At 46.2% G+C, this 21,922-nt stretch overlaps 1 protein-coding gene across 1 annotated transcript in view; it reads left to right on the top strand.

Annotated features, from left to right (window-relative positions):
- The window catches only part of LOC147684389 (adiponectin receptor protein 2-like), a 219,467-nt gene that overhangs the window by 76,065 nt on the left and 121,480 nt on the right, over positions 1-21,922 (top strand). The window contains exon 3 of the mRNA XM_086940319.1: positions 4,535-4,721. Within this exon, the coding sequence (XP_086796445.1) occupies positions 4,535-4,721 (187 nt within the window). The remainder of the gene's footprint in view (positions 1-4,534; positions 4,722-21,922) is intronic.

The raw sequence follows: 21,922 nt of genomic DNA, 5'->3' as shown, positions 1-21,922 counted from the left end.
TGCACACACTATTCCCTTGTAGATATGGAGACACATTTACACCCTATCAATCCCGCTTTCACTCACTACTCTGGGTTCCACAGCACATGGACCAGACTGGATTACTAGCTAGTCTATCCCGTGATTGCTAGCTGGTTGGGATCAGTCCGCACTCTCCCCCGCACTCTCTCTGATCACTGCCCGGTTATTCTTCAACTGTTTATCCCAAGGGAGGGGGGTTATGAAAGAGGTTGGCGTTTCCCTGGACGGGCATTACTGGACCCCGTCTTCACCAAAGAGATGCGACAAGCTATCAAAGATTACTTTGATTTGAACACAGGCTCCGTTGACACATGGGCGGTCCTGTGGGAGGGCTTTAAGGCATATATCAGAGGGGTGTGCATCTCAAAACACGCAGGGATCCTCCGAGACCTGCCTTCCACCTTAGACAAGATCGAAGAAGACATTGCCGCCGTGGACCGAGAACTGCTTACTGCCCCCTCAGACGCCCTGTCCGCCACTCTTTTAGCGCTTTATATTAAGTTCTGTGACGCGGCGGATAGGGAACTTTCCTTTCTAAATAAGCACTGCGTAGCATGGCGTTATGGAGAGGGCGCCTATTAGCAAACACACTGCGGCCTCCTAGAGCCCCAACTTGCATCATTTCCATGTCATGTCCAGACTGCTCCCCAGTACAGTCTACACCGGCGGTCTGTGAGCTCTACCTCACATACTACAAGACCCTTTATACCTCACGCCTCTCTGTGTATCGGGCCGACCAAGAAGAGTATCTATCGGAAGTGGCCCTTGTGTATCTAGAGCGTTACATGCAGGAGTTCATTCTAGTCCTCATTACGGCAGACAGCATTATAGAGCCCATTGACGCCTTACGCGGCTCTTCGGCTCCCGGACTAGACGGCTTCTCTGCCGACTTTTATAAAACATATAAAGACCTACTAGTGCCTTGCTTGGTTGAGGTCTATGCGGAGGCCTTGGATGTGGGCATCTTCCCCCGACCTTTTGTGAAGCGGTGATAATTCGATTGCCTAAACCAGGGAAGGACCCCAAACTTTGTTATTCATATAAGCCGCTGTCACTACTGAACATGGACTACAAAATTCTAGCCAAAGTGATAGCAATCAGACTGTCACTTCTGATGGAATTCATCATCTCTCCCGTGCAATCGGGTTTTGTTCCGCATAGGTCTACTTCCCTTAACCTCCGCACCTTATTTACGATCTTACACCGTATTGACCCTGTTACTCCAGCCGCGGCGATTTTATTGGATGCGTAGAAAGCATTTGATTCACTGGAATGGCCCTTCTTCCTCTCTGTCATGTGCCGTATGGGCATGCCAGAGTGCTTTATTGCAACCATAGCCCTTTTGTATACCAGGCCCTCCGCACGGCTGCGACTCAATGGTGTATTGTCAGATCCCTTCCCTCTATCAGGGGGTACAAGACAGGGTTGCCCACTTTCCCCGCTTTTGTTTATTTTAGCTCTCGATCCATTGGTCCGACAGTTCCAGGAGAACCACCTCCAGCGCGGGTTACAGTTTCGAACTGGCCCTTTATTGATGTCCATGTAGGCAGATGACATGATACTATACGCCAGGCAGCCCCACTGCAATCTGTCCACATTAATACGGGAAATTATACGTTTCGGAGCATTCTCAGGCCTAAATATTAACTGGCACAAATCGGTCATTTTTCCACTTACTGCCAGCACTACTCCCTGGTCTTTTGAATTTCTGCTAGAATGGTGCCATGATTTCATTAAATATTTAGGAATACATATTCATCTAGACACTGCATTGATGATACGCCTCAATTATGGCGCTGCAGTCTCTATGCTGGAAACACAGATTAGCCGCTGCATTAGTTTACCCCTCTCCATGGCTAGGAGAGTTGAAATTATTAAAATGGCGGTGCTCCCACGTTTTTTATACTACTTTAATAACATACCAGTTCCCCTAACCAATGCCTTCTTCAAGCAACTACGCTTCCTTCTGCTCTGCTTGGTTTGGGGTGACCGCACTTCCGGTGTCAGCTGGAAAGTCTTGACCATGCCGACTGACAGGGGTGGGCTAGGTGTTCCGGACTTCTACTTGTATTATTTACTTGCCCAATGTGCCTTTACCTATTCATGGTTCCACCCGGACGCACAAATTCCATACTTACATCCAGAGACAGATCTGGTTCTCCCTAGACAGCTTCTCCCCACGGGATTCCCTCGAGACCCGTGCAACATACAAACCGTATCTACCACATGCTGGGCTAAATTGCATAAACTTTTAGGACTAGATGTGCTTTACTCTCCGGTATTGCCCCTTCCCAATGCCTCCCTTCTTCCCATTACAGAGGAGAAGTTGGTAGAACGCACCTTGCAGAAATTTGCCATCGGCACCCTCGGAGATTTTTTCCCCGATGGTCAAGTATTCTCTGTGACAGAGGAAGCCCGATTCTCTGACTGCTCCTTCATGGACACATTTATTCTCACCCGGCTTCAATCAGAATTGAGGGCCTGCTACCCTTCCTTCCCTTTAGCCCCTGAGGTGGTCCCCCCTCTTACATTGGTGATACAGAGCCCATCCAACACGCACCTGATTTCCAAGTTATATAAACAATGCGTTGCACTTAAACCTAGTGATGACTCCAAACTCAGGGCCGTATGGGAAGCAGACCTGGGCGGTCCTATTTAGGATGAGTAATGGACATATTGTTGTAAGGCCACGACGGATGTCTCCTTGAATAGTCGGCATAAGTTGTTACAGTTTAAATTTCTCCGGCGGATGTATTTTACCCCAGCGCGTGCGCATAGAATAGACGACTCCCGGCCTCCCCACTGCCGGAAATGCCTTTCCCCTTTTGCAGACTTCGCACATTTAACCTGGACTTACCCCAAGATACATCAATACTGGTGAGACGTTTACTCTGTATTGGGGAATATACTCTCTATACTCTCTATACCTCTCCTGTCTGCTCCTGAGATTGCACTGCTGGGATATGTTGCAAATTTCCCCAGGAACGTTCGTAAATTGGCAGCACTTGGCTTTATGTTGGCCAAGAGGGGAAATAGCACTGCTCTGGGATAGTAGGAGGGTCCCCACTCTCCGATCATGGTTAAACAGTTTAGCATTTTGTAATACTAACTGCGAGGAGTTCAGCACCTTACTCCCCCCCCACCTCCAGACCTGTTGATATATGGGAACCCTATCGAGCCTACATCTCCCGGCAATTAACGGCCCAGGAGGCACTGACACAATCCGTCATCACCCCGACCGGGGTGGGTTGAGCCCCTCCAGACTCTGCATTGGGGTAGTACGGTGCCGGAGTTTGCATCTCTATTTAGCTGTTATTATATTTTTGTTGGCACTATATTAATATGCGTAATTGTGTCATTGGAGTGATTTCCGATCGGTAGGATGTCTTTGATATAAATCAATATTGAGATATCATGGTACTCCCTCTTCAGATTTAATTTTGATATTTGTCATTTCTGTTCATATTTCTTGGATATGTTTTGCTGAATTATTGTTACTGTCAATACTCGATATACTTTTGCACTGCTATCGTTTGATTATGCCTTTATTGTTTTATTATATTTACTTTATTATGTCCCTGCATTAATTTCACCTTTTTGTCATTCACATGCCTGTGAAACTTTAAATAAAGGTTTAATATATATATATATATTGTACACTAGTGCCTTGGAATCTGGTTTTGGTTTTACTATATGAGGCTTTGCTTTACACTGCTAGTTATAATTACAGTGGGACTCCCACCTCGACGATGTAGAATATTTAAGTATGTGAATCTAGGAAAGATGTCAATGCTGAAGAACCTAAGTGTACAGGTAAGTAACTTGTTTTTTACTGAGGGTTCACAGCCAGACCACAGTGGAATATTCAACCATGTTAATGTATGATACATACCAATGCTGAAGAGCTGCAGTAACAGGTAAGGAACTTTTTTGTAACTAGAGGAAGACTTGCCTTAGCATGGATTATTGGTGTAATCTGAGATATAGACTTGCTGCTCATGTCCTTGAAATCTGTATAACCTGAAGCATAGCCCTGCTTTTGAAAGCTATACTAGTCATGTAATCCAATGAACAGATCTCCTATCTAAAGTTTCTTAGATATGTAAATGAGAGAATGCTGAACATTTGGGGCTTGAGTGGTACAACCTGTGCATCCTCAAAAGTAACAGTCCTGCGGTTTGATGCATCATGTTAGGTCTGTGTGTCCTAATCAGAAGCTTCAGTGTTCAGTTCTTGAACAAGTAAGCTTTTTGAATTCAGAGGAATAGCTCTGTTTGGCCTTGTGGGATCAGAAAACTATGAGAAAAAATATATTGTTTCAATAACAGTTTCTAAGACTTTTATTATGCATTTAACTATGTCACTCTTCTCCTCATAGTGAAGGTACTCTTTTGGATCATCTATATGTTCAGGCTGTTTATAAAGATTGTTGATTGGGAAAGGCACCTCTAACTTCTTTGTTTTTGTTCTTCTTTCTTTAATTTCCCCTCCTGTTACCTTCCCCATTTCCCAGGGTTCCTGTTCTTCCTTTTCACCGGCATTGCCTACATGTTCATGCCCAATGTTCACTTTGTAGACCCACTAAATGAGAAGATTGCATTGGGCCTTTTCTTTTTAGGTGCAACCCTGTGCCTTTTCTTCTCTTGGATTTTCCACACTGTGTCCTGTCGCTCCCAGAAGGTGGCCCTTATTTTCTCCAAGTAAGAGCTTTCTCTGTGTATCTGTATAGCTGCCTGACTGTTTATATTCTCCATGAGGTAGTGCCATTGATAATTTCTAAGTTGAAGTTTTTTAAACCTCTCCTATGTTGTCATAACCCTCCCAAGACAAGTGGGCAAGGTGGTGAGGGGTTAATTCTTAATTTCTAGAAGTAAAAGCTACAGTTGTCTGTCCTTTACCTTCCTATGGTATTGCCTTAAAATTCCACTGTAACTGTCTTTCCAGTATAGCTGAGGAGCAGCCCAGATATTTTCCAAGTAAGTATTATCTTTGCCTCTCCATCTGTTTTTCTCATGCGCCTCCAAGGAGACTACAACATCATTCTCTAAGGGAAAGATTCCTCTGCCAGTTCTGTCTTGGCCCCCTAAATGACTGTCTATTAAATATGTACATTATCGGACCGAGTCTGCTTTGTCTCAGAGAGGCCGCCTTATTCCCAATATGTCATGACAACAGATGCTTAATTGTACATCTGGTACCTCACATGTAGAAGTTGCCCACAAACATATAAGAGACCAAAATAATTAATGGAAGTGTACTGTAGTTGCAAGTAATACGGCTAGGCATATATGCCTTCCTGCCCACGTTAAATAATCAGCTGGAGGTCAGAGGAATAGACAACACAAACTCTGTGTATTATATCATCAAATAAAGAGAGACAGGCTCTCACACACTGTTGAAGAAAGCACAGGGAATTACCAATATCATTTAATATGAGCATCTCAATGAAGCCTCTACTGGGTCTTGATAATCATCAAGAGGATACCCTAAGCCTCTCCCTACTGGACTGTCACATATAGGAGCTCCATCAAGATCAACTTAAGGCAATGGAGATTATCTCAGCTGGGCCTTTTTGCCATGTAATAGAACAAGAAATGGTGGTTCTCTCGTAGGGGATTTGCATGTATAGTAATAAGCACTGAATAGTCCGACCCACGTGCAGCTACCTCAGAGCGCTTTATCCGATATATTGGCTTAAGTGTAGATGTGCACCTTCCTTTGGTAAGGCCTGCAGAGTCACTTGAGAAAGAAAATATTATGCACCCTGTAGGAGAAGGCTACAATGACCAAATTCTTCATTTTGTAGATACAAAAAGGTGTCAGGAGATCTGTCTATGCATATAAATGCATAATGCCTTTGTAAAACAATCCAAATGTCTTTCACAAACCGTTTTTTAGTAGAGTATAAAAATGAAGGAGCATAAGACAGTGTAGCATCATAGGCTGCCATTATAAGAGCTGAAAATAGACGTGGTGGCTTTAAGGCCCTAGTGACCACCAGTATCCCATCATGCTTGGCTAGAGTTAGTTACTGCAGTTCCTTTTTCCGGCACCTGCTGACAGGCCCTAGCAGCACTGAATTCAGGCTTTCTAAAGCGTTTCTCTTCAAATTCATCTTTCAACTCTCTCTTGCATTTTATGCAGTTTTCTGGTAGGAATATGGGCTGTTTTATCTTTTAAAATGCCATCTTTATTTGATGATTGCCCTTCTTGTGGGAGAAAGAAATCTAAAACAGACGCCCATGATGTGTGTATTCCTTGTCTTCCAGTAAGCCATCTGCCTGAAAACTGTCACACTGCAAGAGCTTTTTCAGGCGAAACCTACAATATAGGGAGAAGATTCGCCTCCAGGACACGGAAGAACAGCAGGTGAAGCAGATGCAGGCTGCACGTGATTTTAAAGGTTGAGGAGAAGGTCAGACCTCTACCAGGGCTCTATTATTAACCTCTGGTGGACAAAGAACATCCACAAGAAGTCTTCAGGTACAAAACGGCGTCATTCCCCATCGATGTCGAGAACATCGGCATCGAGACATGGTACAGCACCAACTTGTTCGCTCTCAGGAGCTGATTGACATCAAAAAAGAGGAGAAGATCGACGTTGAGACAGGGTTGGTCAACTCCAAAGTCTCACTGTCATTAGCATAGAGCCGCAGATCGCCGACAAAGAGTAGGTCCATGCTGAGGCACACACCTCTTTTGACATCAAGAAGTGGTTTGCCGTCAAGGAGATGACACTGATCAACTTCGAGGAGGCGCTGACATTCGACGTCGAACAGCAGATCTCTGATGCATCATCACAGGAGGTCAGCGTCGAGGAGCAGGTTAAATTCTTCAACATGTCAGAGGACGAGGAGACACATTTATTCCTCACCAGGGTCTGACTATTCCAGGGTGCGCACTCCGTCTTCACCTGGAATTTTGCCAGTCTCTCACTCACTACCTTTTCCACCACCACCTACTCTGGAGCCTTCAGCACTGATTCCATCTGTGCCAACACCTCTTTCGCCATCTCGTCCAAGGCCAGGATCGCCTTCCAGGGCACCCCATCGTTCTCACAGCCACCATAGGTCATGACATTCATCATCAAGAAGAAATCTGTTACACAGACCCAGATCATAGTCACAATCGCGATCTCATTATCATTTCAGGTATTTGTCCTCCACCTCTGTTGAATGCTACTCGCCTACCTTAACAGGCTGTCCACCACCTAGAGTCTCCCAGACTGTGTATTAATATTAGCAGCAGAGAAACACCATGCTACTACCCCATGCCTCCTCAGTTCCAGCAGATAAGAAGAGCAAGAAGTTGGATTTAGTGGTCCGCAAACGTGGTATTGCGACCTCTTCCTTCAAAGCAGCATGTGCAGCTGCTCTTCTCTGACACTACGATAGGTCATTGTGGAAATGGGTCCTGAAGTTTGCCAAAGATCTGCCTAGAGACAAGCAAGAGCTTTTTATGGAAGTAGTTGTAGGAAGGTAGAATACTTCTAGCATGGTTTCCTCCACTTTTTGCCAGGTGTCGATGTCCTTTTGACTAGCCTAACTCAGATCCTGCTAACCAGGACCCCAGTCACTGTGCTTCCTCCCTAAATTGACCATGTTAAGTACTGTTGTACATTCACAGTTGGCTTTTGGTGTACCCTTGTAAGTCCCTAGTATATGGTACTAAAGTATCTAGGGCTTAGGTACACCAGGGGTCTCCCATGGGCTGCAGCATGTATTGTGCCACCCAGGAGAGACCACTCAATTTGTGACTACAGGCCTGCTATTGCAGCCTGTGTGAGTTGGTGCTAGCACCCCTCACAACAAATATAAGTTTTCTTATATCTGAAGTCACTGCACTTAAAACTTATAAATCTACCCTCTAGCAGGTCAACCATTTTAATACATATAGTGGACATCAGTCATTACGTGATGTCTAACTATATAGTGGCCTCAATGATCCTGGTCATGTTTGGTATCAAACATGTTGGAATCTTACCCCAACACGGATACTTATGCTGGAAGTATGATCCCAGTTACTGAGGAGCTCCCTTGGGGTACCCCTCTCTACTCCTGGCGGCAGCCTTTCAGGGTCTGACAGCAAGCTAGTGCTGCTGCTGACCACAGACAAGATTCTGCCCTCCTGCTGCTGAGCCAAGCTAGAGCAGAGGAAAAAAATACCAACAGGTTTCCTGTCGCAGGGAGGTGTGACCACCTCCAAGACAGGATTTAGTGTATTGGGCTGGGGTTGGGGGGCTTGCCAGCACCACCAGACTGCTTTGAAGGGCGCATTTGGTGTCCTCCTTGCATACTCCAGTTGGAACCCGTTCTAGGAGCCCTTGACCCCCACTCTGGCGTAAAACTGGACAGAGTACATGGGGATATCCTCCCATCTTTACAGCCCCTCCTCTTAGAGGAACCCCTGAGTTGTTCCAACCCTTTCCCTAGGGAACTTAAGGGCTTACCTGTGGGTGGCTCTTCAGATTCGTCGTAGGACAAGACTCAAGGTTGAAACCACATCACTCTTTGAACGTCTGGACACTTGGACTTCACTGGACTTCGCCTGGAACCGAGACTGCATTAAGGAAGACTCCTGCTGTCCTGGTCTCACTGTTCTGCACAAGTCTTCTTCGTTGTCTGTGTCTGTGGTTCTTTCAGGATCTTCACCAGACCTGTGGGCATCAAGGACACCTGACCTAATCTCCCTTGGAGTGAAGGAGTCACTCCCTCTGCATCAGCAGGCACTGCAACAAAGCTGACTGGTCAGCTGGTCCTGGCGTTCCACAGACTTCGAAAGACAACAAAGGGTGTGGATCTGCAACGCCCTTGAGGCTTGACCTGTCCTCTCTGCAATTTTGAGGCCAGCATCCCTCGTCGGTACAGCTGGGACTAAACCCATGTGCACTACGTAGACTTGCCATTGCCAAGGCTTGTTGGCTGTGCACATCTGAGATCTTCGGGCTACAAGAAACTCCAGCTTCCAGCATCTCTTGCTGCCAGTGCAGCGTCTTCACTAACCCTGGGCCCTACTTGTAGCTACGCGAAGTGCACTATGCGAGCTACTCGTAGCTCTGCGAACTGCGTAGTGCACTGTGCAAAATGCTGTTCGTATTGGTTGCACAGTGCGGGATGCTTATCCACACTGTGCAATCAGTGCAAACCGCATCTTGCACAGTGCAAGCAGTAGTTTTCTGCCGCTCAAGTAGATTTCTACTCGAGCAGCAGCTTTCTCATCGCGGACTTGTAGTTTCTCATCGCAAGCGGTCGCGAGCATGCATGACCACTCGCAATGAGAAACCTGACCTCCTGGCATTGAGAATCTCGCCGGGAGCTTTATTTTCCACGCTTGCGATCAGCAACTTGTTGTTGTTGATCGTGAACGAGGAAAAAGTCTCGCCGGGATGTCATTTTGCTCGCTCGCGGCCGCCAACTTGACGTTGAGGACCGCGAGCAAGCAAAAAATGACCGCTACGCTACGGGTGTTTGTACTGTGCTACGTGCAATTCGCGTAGTACGAAGTAGCGCAAACTTTGCAAACTACGCGAGATAGCGTAGTACTTCACCCAGGGTTAGTCTTCACTGCATCCTCTGTACTTTGGGCTGCTCGAGGTCCTCTTGCGACTCCTGTGCCTTCGGCCTGTGGGTCCTCATGAGAGTCTTCTTCTGCTTCAGTGTGCTCCCCTGCTTGCTCAGGGCCTGCTCTGACTCTCCTGTTTGTGGTGCGTTCCATGGACCTTGCTGGTCCCAACATTGCTCCTTCTTTGCTTTCCACGCCTGTTGCAGCTGCCAAGGCATTTTGATGCTCCCCTGGACACCACCCTCCCTGGCTCTCGATTTTCGACGTGTGACAGCTCGAGCACGTCTTCTGGTCTTCCTCAGCATCACGTTGTCCTCAAACTGCAGCGACAAGGTCACAGTTAACACTCCTGAACCGTCTGTCACTGGTGGGCATTGCTCTTCTGTGCCTCCTGGTAATCTCCGAGTGGCATAGACACTGTCCCCTCTGCTTACAGGGTCTTCACTTCGAGATCTGTAGTAAATGATGCAAATAATCCAAGGTTTGAAGGTACTGGTTTAATAGATACAGCACAGTACTCTCTTCTTAAGATCCCAGCAGAATAATCCAGTAGAAAACATTTACAGAAAAACAATTCCAGTATAGAATCATGCATGGCAAGCATGTGCACAGAACTAAAGGAAAGCAGATTAAAAGGGAAATACAAAGTTAACAATCTTAAAAGGGAAATAAAATAGATGAATATAAACTGAAAATGCAACACATTTTCCCTCTTTAAGAAATTTTATGACACAAAGGAATACATTTTGAAACTTGTCTGACATTCCAGACCTTACCATCCTGCGTAACTACACTGTTACGATTTACCTTCACAATTTTGATAGGTTTACCAAACTTAGCATCACCTTTAGAGACAAAACCTGGTTTGCGAACTCTCACCCAATCACCACACTTAAACATTGGTACTTTAACCTTCATCCGAACATCATAAATCACTTTTGATCTTGTCTTGCTTCATTTCAACTTTATGAGCTACATCAGTAACATCAACCATAAAATCATGAGAAATAGTACTCTTTTTAAACCACCACGGACACAATTTAGAAGTAGGATCCCTACCTCTTAACAACCGAAAAGGAGAAATCTCAGTAGTCGAATGAGGTGTTGTTATCCGATACAACCAAAGTCTCTCCCTTAACATTTCTCTCCACAAGCTACCAAAAGTGCAAGCCCAAAGAATATCTTGCTTGAGAACCCTGTTGTATCTCTCAACTTGTCCGTTTCCCTGTGGTTCATACAACGCTGTGGTGACATGTTTGATAACACAATCATTAAAGAAATTCAACATTTCTGAAGATTTAAACTGTACACCATTGTCAGAAATCATCATTTCAGGATAACCTTCTCGAGCAAATAGCTCCTTCAAAAACAAAATCACATTTCCTGAATTAGGATGAGAAATGAGCTTGACCTCTGGCCATTTAGAATGGTAGTCAACAACTACTATGGCAAACCTACACTCCAGTGGTAAAACATTGAAAGGTCCAGAAACGTCAATACCCAACTTTTGCCATGGATACTCTGGCCACTTTACAGGTATCAAAGGAGCTGGACTACATTTACAAGCCTGGTCACTCTCTATACAATCCAGGCATTCTCTCACTAACTTATCAACAAACTTATCCACTCCTGGCCACCAGAAATTTGACCTAATTAACCTCTTCATAGATGACATACCCATGTGGCACTCATGACTAAGTTTCAAAATAGAATCACGAATCCCAAAAGGTGGAACACACTTTCCAGTTCTAAAAATCAAATCACCTTCAGTAACAAGCTCTTCATTAATATTCAAAAATGGAATGAGATCCGCAGACACTTCACCCTTAGAAAGCCAACCCTTCTTGATATAATCTCTCACTTGGCAGAGTGAAGTGTCCTCATTCATACTTTTTCTCCACATCTCTTCAGATATCAACTTAAAATTTTCAGAAACTGACTCAGTAAGACTAACTACAACTTCATCATCTCCATGTTATTCAACACCATGACATGGCAGCCTGGACAAACAGTCCGCAGTTACATTCAATTTTCCTGGAACATACTCAATGTCAAAATTGTACTCTTGGAGGCGTGACATAGGTCTGGCAATACGAGCAGTAGCTTTAGACCCACCTCCATGCGACAAAATATTCACCAAGTTTTAAAGTACAGTTTTCAACAGTATCCTGGTTCCTGGGATATCAAAGGGTGGGCTTTTTTGAGTTTGGCCGCCAAATATTAGGGTTTGCCGGTGTGCAGGGCTTTGTGTGTGAGGCAGGCTGTTCTGAATCGAACCTGCATTTTGACTGGGAGCCCCTTAAGTTCTCTGAGTGCAGGAGAAATATGATTGAATTTCTTGATTCCGGTGACCATTCTGGCTGCCACATTGGGAGTTGTTTTGAGGGGAGCCATATATGATTTTCCTATTTCTGAGTGGAATATTCCAGTCTTGACAATACCAATGCTTGGGTGGCCTGTTTGAGATCACTTGGCGGAATGAAAGGTTTAATTTTGTTCAGTAGCTTTAGGTTAAGGAAAGCGCTCTTAGCTGAGTTCTTAATGTGTATGGTCATGTCCAGTTTCTGGTCTAGCGTGATGCCTAGTGATTTGACAGAGTCGGTCAGGGTGAGGTTCCCGTTGAGCGCATCTACGGCTTTTAGCCATTCCGCAATTTAGGGGTTCTACTCTTTGTTCGAGATGAGGAGTAATTTGGTTTTGTCTGGGTTTAATTTAAAATGATTACATGGCAACCAGTGTTGAACATCTCTCAGTACGTCATTGAGTCTTTTGTGTGTCTCAGATGGAGCGGTTTCCAAGTAGATCTGGGTATTGTCAGTATTAAGATGGAAGCGGAAGTTAGCTTTTTTAAGTAGATTGGTAAGGGGTTCCATGTAGATGTTGAAGAGTTGCTGGGAGAGCACTGAGCCTTGAGGGACTCCCTTGTTGACTGGGTGAAGGTCGGATGTAAAGTTTTTGATTTCTGGAGGCGGAGCTACGTGAGCATCCAAGATGGCTGCGTAGGCCAGTAGCTCCGCCATTCTCTCAACTCGCCCGCAAAATCCTGCATATATCCTGACGCGCTGATAGGAGCCCCGTCTGGCTGAGGGAAAGCGGTTCCTTTGCGTACCGCTCTGGGCTCGCTGCGTAGTCGTGAGCCGCAGCGTTGCGCCCGTGAAGTTTGGGCATACACCACAGTTGGAGCCGGGGACTTGCATAGGACGGCGGCCGGCCACCAGTGAATCAACACCAGCGGTACAAACCGGAAGTTGCCGGCCGTGCTTGCTGCGGATCGTTGAATGTGCCAAAGCCGAAGCGTTTCCAAGCCTGTGTCTCATTTATCGGGCTTTTCTTCAGGGCTTTTAGTTGGGTACCTTCCTGCATTGTGTGTACAAGTCTGTTCTAGTACATTCAGACTCTTGACTGGCGTTTTGCATTATTGTTTTTTATGATTTCGTTTCTGTCGCTACATGTCATCTGATCTATGATTTTGCGACTTTATGCGAAGTGGCTCACCGGGTTTTGGAGTTTTCAGTGTGCTGGCGTAACGCCGAACTATCATTTAAGGGAGGGCGTCACCTTTTCTTTTTATCTGGTTTGCCGCATACACTGCAGTGTCCGTGTGTAGCCACTTGCTTCTGCCAGTTTCCTACTCGAGTGAGTGAAGTGAAGAAAAGCCCGAATACGAATGCACTCCCCGCAAAAGGCCTTAGAAAGTTCCTATGAATGCAATGGAATAAAGAATGTATACTAAGCTTGATGCCTTTGCGTGACCAGGTTTAAATGAGATGAAATCAGTAACACGAAGGCCTGGTAGTAGAATTAGTTGGTAGGGTACAACCTTGAAGCTTGGTAAAGATGTTTTTTGGTAAATGTATTGTGTAACGGATAAATGTAATTTAATGTTTTTGTATTGTAAAAAGTGTTCATAGTAAATGTAAATTTATGTTTTTTGTACGGCAACGAACAAACCTCAGACTGCTTTCAAAAATCAAAAAAAAGTGTTGTAACTTTTATTATTAAAAAAACGTGTATATAGCACCCAAGGATTAATTACCTTAGGGTGAGATTCTGCTCAAAATAAAAAATAAAATTTAAAAAAAGCGGCAGAACTAAACAGTGACCGGGTCCTTTATTTTCTAAATTCTAAGACGTTGTCCTACCCGGCCACAGTGTAGGACACAACCCCACTTTCTGTAAAGCTAATACAATCATAGGCAGAGCGGTTGGTAATAATAAGGCCTGTCGTCTTCCAAGAGATCCTTGAATTTGTAAAAAATCAAGTTGAGTTCCTGCAGCTTGTGACGACTGTGAATAGGCTGCAATCGCTGTCACACTCTTCCCACGCTCTGCGATTCCAACTATAAACATCCACAGGCAAGGATCGGCGCCACAGTGGTGGAAGAAAATTTTCACTATTTTTAAAAGAAACCTTAGCTGGATCTAACAAAGGTAGAAGGAGTGTGGTCCAAGACGAACGCTTGCAGTGACAAGCAGCGATTTCATCACGTTGTAGATGCACGGGAGATAGTAACTTTAGTGAACGGGTTCCGCATGTATTACATCGCATTGTCCATCACCCCAAGCCTGCAGGTTCTGTGTGTTGTGGTGTGGCGTGTCGTTCCCGTGCATGGGGCAGGCCGAAATTGGACTTGTTTGCGAATCAAAGCAACAAGAAATGCAAACATTTCGCCAGCAGATTCCCACAAAAAGGATCCAGAGGGAATTCTCTACATCTCCGCTGGACAGGGATGTTTGTTTATGCTTTTCCACCTTTCCCTCTAATTCCAAAGATATTGAGGAAGATAAGGTCAGAACCATGCCACATAATTTTAATGGCCCCAGCTTGGCCGAGACACTTAGTGTACACGGAGCTTCTCCTATTGTCGGTGGAACCCAGGATACAGTTTCCAATGCTCCAGAATCTGATTACCATGAACCAAGGCCAAGTTCTTCACCCACAATTCACCTCGCTAAGATTGCCAGCTTGGAACCTTATGAACATGAATTTCAGTCACTAGATATTCCTCAAGAATTTCGTGAAATACTTGCAAGTGCTACGGCAGTATCTACTAACAAGACATATACAGCAAAATGGAAAATATTTTGTATTTTGTAACTGGTGTATTTCAAATAATGTACATCCTTTTAATTCTACACCGGAGCAAGTTCTCCCATATGTGCTTCATCTAGCCAAATCTGGACTTTCTCATACTTCAATAAAAGTTAATTTTGCGGCAATCTCTAGATACCGCAGATCTCCAGACTGTCCGTCGCTTTGGTCTCAAAGGTTAATCAAAGAATTCCTAAAAGGTTTATTCAGGAAATTTGCTCCAATTAAACATCCTCCACCTCCTTGGCAACTCAACACTGTCTTATCGCAACTCATGAGAGCTCCTTTTGAACCAATATGCAAAGCTGAGTTGCAATTTATCTCATGGAAGGTAGCCTTACTTCTTGCTCTCACATGGCAAGGAATCCAAGCCTTCTGCATTCTGGATCCATTTATGCAGTTCAGATCGGATAAGTTAATTCTCAAAACAAATCCGAAGTTTATTCCTAAAATCCCTTCTTCATTTCATCTCAATGAGCCTGTGATCCTACCTACATATTTCAAGAACCCTTCCACCACGGCTGAAAAGTCTCTGCACACTTTGGACATTGGGAGATGTCTTAAATTTTACATAGAGAAGACAAAGTCATTTTGTAAATCGAATCAGTTGTTCATAGCTTATTCGGGACCAAAGAAAGGTTTAGCTCTTTCAATAACCTCCATTTCCAGATGGATTGCATCCGCCATTGTCTTTTGTCATGAAAAAGCGGGAAAACCCCTGTGCTCAAAAGTACATGCTCATTGTACTTGAAAGATGGCATCTTCAACAGCATTACTAGCAGGCGTCTCACTTCCAGACATTTGCAGAGCAGTGACTTGGTCAAATGTGCACACATTTACCAAACATTATTGTCTGAACACAGAGTGGAAAGCAGATTCAGCAGTGGGCCAAGCAGTTCCGCGGCACCTGTTTCACTAAGGTACTTGTTTTTTCTCACTTTACAATTCGTTATTTATGTAATTATGTATATATAGATATTTTCAATTGTAAAAAGCAGTTGCAATATTTCTTTTTCAGTCCTTTAAAAAAATAAGTCACAGCAGAGCCCTGAGACAAAGGGGCCTAGCCTAGAAACGCTCTTTGGTGGAAGGACTGCTATCTATTCTGATACAATCACGTGAATCTATGAAAGATTCAATACTAGAGAAAAAACTAGTTACTTACCTGTACACTATGGTTCTCCAGTATTATCCTGCATAGATTCACATTCACATTCGCCCGCCCACCTCCCCGTTTCTTGTTAGGTAGACCTCCTTTATCTCTGGTTTCTTCCTTGGCTCACTCTTGGGCTGTTGGAAATCTGAGGTATGGTGGCTCTGCTGGGGATGGTGTATCTTGGGGCTGGCAGCTGATTGTCTGTCGTTTGGACCACATAATGAGGAGGAGAGGTTATTTATTTATTTATGGAATTTCTTGATTGCGCAAATACCCGTAGGTGTCTCGGCGCTTAAGGATAGAGTGACTGTGTGGTAGGTTGCCTATATTGGGCTTCTCTATGGTTTCCAGGAAGTTTTTTCTTCTACTGCTATAGTTATTCTTTTTACCAGGAGACTCCCACCATGATACAAGCATGTGAATCTATGAAAGATAATATTGGAGAACCATAGTGTACAGGTAAGTAACTAGTTTCTTTATCTCATTTTCCTGAATGGGGCGTATGTTTAGCCAGGATTTGGTAGAGGGACAAGGGGCGATATCATACGCCCCAGACGTGCTGCTCTTAGTTGGGAGGGTATTGTTGGTGTCCAGTGAGAGTTCGCTCCTAGTAATCTTGTCATTAAAGAATTTGGCGAAGTTGTCGCAGAGTTCTTTGGACGCCTGTATTGAGGAAGTAGCGGGCTTGGAGGTTTGTTGCCTGATGAGGTTATAGAGCTCTTTGGGTCTATTTTTTGCGCAGTGCAGCGCAGAGTGGAAAAATGTGGATTTCTTGTTCTTGATGCGATTGTTGTACTTCCTACGAGCTGTTTTGAGTTGTTCGCGGAGGGTGGTAGTGGGGTTATTCCTCCAGCTTCTTTCTTTGGCTCTTAGCTGTCTCCTTTCGGAGTTAATGTCAGTGTTGAACCATGACCTGGACGGAATGGCTCTGCTTTTTTTTTAGCTTTAGAGGAGCTGTTTGGTCAAGCATAGCCATCAGATTTGAGTTGTAAAGCTCAGTCTTCTACTTCTGCTTTGGCTAGCATTGTCCCTGTGGTTGACATTTGCAAAGCAGCAACTTAGGACTCCCCCCCACACTTTTGCAAAGCACTATTGTTCTGATAGATACATCTGCCAGTGGATTCCTCACCTTGTGAATATCCCCCTTGCGTCAACAATGTTCGGAAAATTCTTCGTAGCACCCCGGCGTGGAAGACGTCATAGGAGCACGGCATCGCGCGCGACTCCGTCTGACGTCACCCACTCCTTATTAGGCCTACGTCGGCGTGATGACATCAGTTCCCTTTTTTCCGCGTTGTCGACGCTAACGGTTTCTGGGATCTTCTGAGATTCAGTGACTTTGTATCTATTTGTGTGTTTCTGTGTCTGTTCTTCGGCGAAGATGTTGTCGAGGAAGACGGGGTTCAAGTAGTGCGGCTTGTGTGCCCGAATGATATCGATTACCGATCCACACGGAGATTGCTTATGGTGTCTGGGTTCGGATCATGATGTCAAGGGCTGCCGATCCTGCTTTAAAATGAATCCAAAGGCTCTGCAAGAACGGGAGGCAAAACTTCTGCTGGCCAAAGTTAAAGGTAAAGAAGTGTCAGGACTGGCAGCAGCGCAAGGAACATAAACGCCACTAACCTTCTTTCTTTGCCCAGCGGAGACGATGTCAGAAGCTAGATCCTTTACTCCCTTCCTACACGACCCCCAACAGAGAAAAGATGTACCTCTGTCTGACTTCGTGCCAAGAAGGGAAAAAAGGAGAGAAGAAGCGTCGGAGGATAAAGTAGATATGGTTGTGCTTCTCTTCGTTATTCTCCGGGATGGACTGGGTCTAAGGGACTGTTCTGTAACACCTTCACGGGTATCTGAAAGGTGAACGAACATACAATTACCCTTCAGGTCCAAGAAATACCTCACTCTACCAGCATCTGAGATAATGATATCACTCACCACAGTTTCTTCTTATATGACTTCAGTGGAAGGTTAACACCCGGTTCCTTCCTTTTCAAGTGTCCTTTAGCACATAGGTTTCAGTCCCAAAGTCTTTGACAGACGACTCAACAACTTAATAACTGAACTGAATCAAACGGAAATCATAAGCAAAAGATAAGACTTATTTCTTCTCCCTTATTGTTGTTCTATTCACAACTTGGACTCCATTACCCATAAGTCCTTTCATCAGTCATTGATACTCCGACTTCAAACTTAGTTTGGTTTCAAAACACTCGGACTTCTTTGCGCAGCCGCGCCGGTTCCCTAGTCCTCTAATACACTATCAGCCTGTACTCTGCATGCGTTTGAATAACAGACGCGCACAACAATAAAGGCTTCTTTTACTCACGTGTTATTCAGCGCAGAAACGCGCTGAAACAAACGCCGCGGCTACTCTGACAAGCAAAACGCATCCCAGAGTCCAGGCAACAAATCCAAGAGAAAAAGGAGGCGAGCCCGCGCTCCTTTCTTTGTATTACAAAATCCCGTTCGGTAACCTCCGTTTCTTCTCCAGTCACCAAACACAAGTTTCTCTCCAACACGCTATTATTCTTCTCGCTGGAATCCGGCGGGGAACACCGTCCGCCCTTCCTCTTCTCGATCTTCAGGAACAATTGACAAGCACCTTTCTCAGGGAAAGGAGGGGCTTAGTACTCACGAGTCTCCCCCAAGGCAGTCTGGGAGTTGTAGTTTTCTGCAACATACCCGTTTTCACCACATAGCTTGAATGCAGCCCTTTTATCCTCGTAATCAACACAAGAAGCCAAGAGATCTTCGAGATCAAGATCTAAACGCACCAGCTCGAAGTCGAAGTCAAGGTCGAAGTCGCGATCGAGGTCCCGATGAGGTCAAGAGCGAGGTCAAGGGCCAGATCGGAGTCTGCGTCAAAGTCGGCTTCTGGGCATGCTTCGGGATTCTAAAAAAGAAAACACAAGAGGAAGAAGCATAGTTCTCGGCATCATTCGGGGTCGTCGGACTTGAAGAGGAAGTCTTCTCGAAGACATCATAAGGACTTTGTGTCTCCTTCTCCCGAAGGTGGAGCCTCGCCGGTGCGGTCTCCAAAGCATTCTCCGGATCCGGTGCTAGAACCAAATCCGGTTTCTGGACAGTCTTCGGAGCATGAAGAGGTCGTGGATCCTCTGACACCGACTCCGGAGGAGCCGAATTCGGAGCAGCCTCCATCGGAGCAGCCATTGGGTACGTACCCTCCCTTTCCTGGTCCTGGTCAGGACCCTTCGCATTTCCTAAATGCCATGTTTGGTGTTTATGCAAGGGCAATGTACCCCTCTGGAGCGCCTCCGGGTCCCATGGGTCCCTTGTCATATAACTTGGGTGTTCCCCAAGCTTATGCTCCGGCGCCTTTTCTACCATTTATGCCGGCGCCATATCCTCCTTGGCTTGGTGCGGCGCCGCCGAGGTCAGCGACTCCACACACGGCTTCGCTGGCTCCGGAGCGACCTCGGGATTTGGATCGGAGTTCGACGCCGGTTCCGTCTTCTCAACCACCTGTTGTTCCAGTTCCTCGCTCGACGCCGGCGTCCGACACCGTCGGAGTCGTACCGGATCCTGCGACTTCGATTCGTCGGGAGTGGTCGAGGCGTAGAGCCCAGCGTCTCTTAGAGGAGAAGGAGTATGGGGAACCTGAAGTGGAGGAAGGCGAGCTTCAGGAGCATGAGGATTGCTTTGAGGATCTGCAAAGTGCAAGTAGCCTGGAACTTTCTCCAGAATGGGGGTTGCCTGTGGTTTCGGATGCACCCTCTAGGGATGTGATGCCATACCATGTAGTTATAAGAAAGGCTGCTGAATTGCTAAATTTGACATTGCCTACGGTGGAGTTCAAATCAAATATCCTCACGGAAGTCATGCATTCGCCATCTTCGGTTGTTGAACTGACTCTGCCATTCACTGAGGCTCTGACAGAACCGATTTTAGAGGTTTGGAAAAAGCCTTTGTCTGCTCCTGCAGTGTCCAGATCAGTGGCAAGACGTTATAGGGTGGCACCTGGTGACCCTGAGTTCTTGACTTCTCATCCTTCACCGGAAAGTCTGGTGGTGCAGGCCGCTTGTTCGAACAGGTCTGCTGGCTCTTTTCCCCAGGTTCCTGGAGATAAGGACTCCAAGAAATTGGATCAGGCTGCTAAAAAGGTTTTCTCCTCGGGTAGCATGGCCTTGAAGTCTACTAATGCTACTTGCCTACTGGGAAGGTATAATCATGCCTTAATGGATTCGGTGAAGCAGTTGTCAGCAAAGCTTCCGGAGAAAGACAGGAAAAACTTCAACGAGGTTGTCTTGGACACTCAGGCGGCGGCCCGCCAGGTTATTCAGAGTGGCATGGACACGGCGGACTCTGTGGCTAGGGTGATGGGTTCTTCGTTGCCCACCAGAAGAGCCGCTTGGCTAAAGTCTTCAGAGTTTTCCACAGATGTTCAGGCTACTCTTATGGATTTGCCTTTTGATGGCGTTGGCCTCTTTGGGAAGAAAGCAGATACGGCATTGGAGAGGTTCAAAGAAAGCCGGGCAACGGCTAGATCTTTGGGCCTGCAAGCAAAAGGCTCTACCACCAGGAAGTTCAGGGGCTTTGGGAGGTCCTCCTTTCGCCCCTTCAAACAAAGCCAACAACAGCAGCAACAACAGAACCCTCTGTATAAATCATACTGAGATAGGCAGAGGGGTTGTGGACGTCAGGCCTTCTCCTCCTCTACTTCCTCCTCTAACACCCACCCCCCACCTACAACAGCAAAGCAGCCCTAGATCCGCCATTCCGGTTCATGCGGGTCCGGTAGGGGGTCGGCTTACTCATTTTCTACGGGATTGGGAATCGGTTACATCAGATCTTTGGGTTCTCAATCTCGTAGAAAATGGGTATGCACTTCCTTTTCAGGAGTTCCCTCCCAATTACCCTCCTTGCCAAGGTTATTGTTTGGAAGCCCACCTGCTTCTCCTGCAGGAAGAAGTCCTGGCACTGTTCAGAAAGGGTGCGATAGAGGTGGTTCCGGAGAAGGAGAGGGGTCAGGGGTGCTACTCCCGGTATTTCCTGATCCCCAAGAAGGATGGCAGGCTTCGGCCAATCCTGAATCTCAGGATCTTGAACTTGTATCTGAAACAAGAAAAGTTCAAGATGCTCACTCTTGCGCAGGTTCTTCAAGCGCTGTTGGAAGAAGACTGGATGGTGTCGATCGACTTGCTGGATGCTTATTTCCACATCCCCATCCTGAAGTCGCGCAGGAAGTATCTCAGTTTTACGGTGGGGTCGCAACACTACCAGTTTGCGGTCCTTCCATTTGGACTTACTACTGCGCATCGAGTTTTCACCAAGTTGATAGCAGTGGTGGCAGCACATCTCAGGAGGTCAGGAATACCGGTATTCCCGTACCTGGACGACTGGCTGATCAAAGCGGAGTCGCCAGAGAAGGTGCTCCATCATCTGCAAGAGACAACTCAGTTGTTGTACAGTTTGGGTTTTTCGATAAATGTACCCAAGTCTCACCTAGTGCCCTCCCAGCGCAACCTGTTCATAGTTGCGGTACTGGACACAACTGTATGTCGTGCATTCCCTCCTCCTCAAAGGATTTGCGACATACAAGAAATTATTCCTTTATTCTACAATGGAGCGGTTGTTCCAGTCCTGAAGGTCCTTCGTCTGCTCGGTCTGATGGCTTCTTGCATTCTGTTGGTCAACCATGCACACTGGCACGGGGGCGTGGCCAACAGCAAGCCGAGCTAGACGTGTTGCTCGGGAGCTCCCGGCCGACTAATACGATATCCGACTTAAAACACTGCCACAAAGCACAGACCAACGAGAAATCGTGTAACAGAACCCCTGGAGACTATCGAGCAGGGCGTATTGAGGTTTCAGCAACTCCGGAGCCGAAAACGGGAGTTTGGCCGGAGACCGGGGGGAATCCTGGTGAGGCAACATGGCGGCGGCAGGGTGCGACCTGAGTTGGAGAGGCGGAAGGAAGTGAGGCACCACCTGGACCCACGATCCTGGGTTGGAGCCGACCGGCAACACGGTGACAGCGTGAAGCGGCACAGAGCTACGGCGATCCCCCGAGAGGCACCGGAACCCTAAGACTCCCACACAAAAGGGCGGCCTGCTCCGGCGGCCGGACT

This window comes from Lissotriton vulgaris, chromosome 10, assembly GCF_964263255.1.
Source record: "Lissotriton vulgaris chromosome 10, aLisVul1.2, whole genome shotgun sequence".
In the NCBI taxonomy this organism is placed as follows: domain Eukaryota; kingdom Metazoa; phylum Chordata; class Amphibia; order Caudata; family Salamandridae; genus Lissotriton; species Lissotriton vulgaris.
This window is presented reverse-complemented; position numbering and strand designations above follow the sequence as displayed.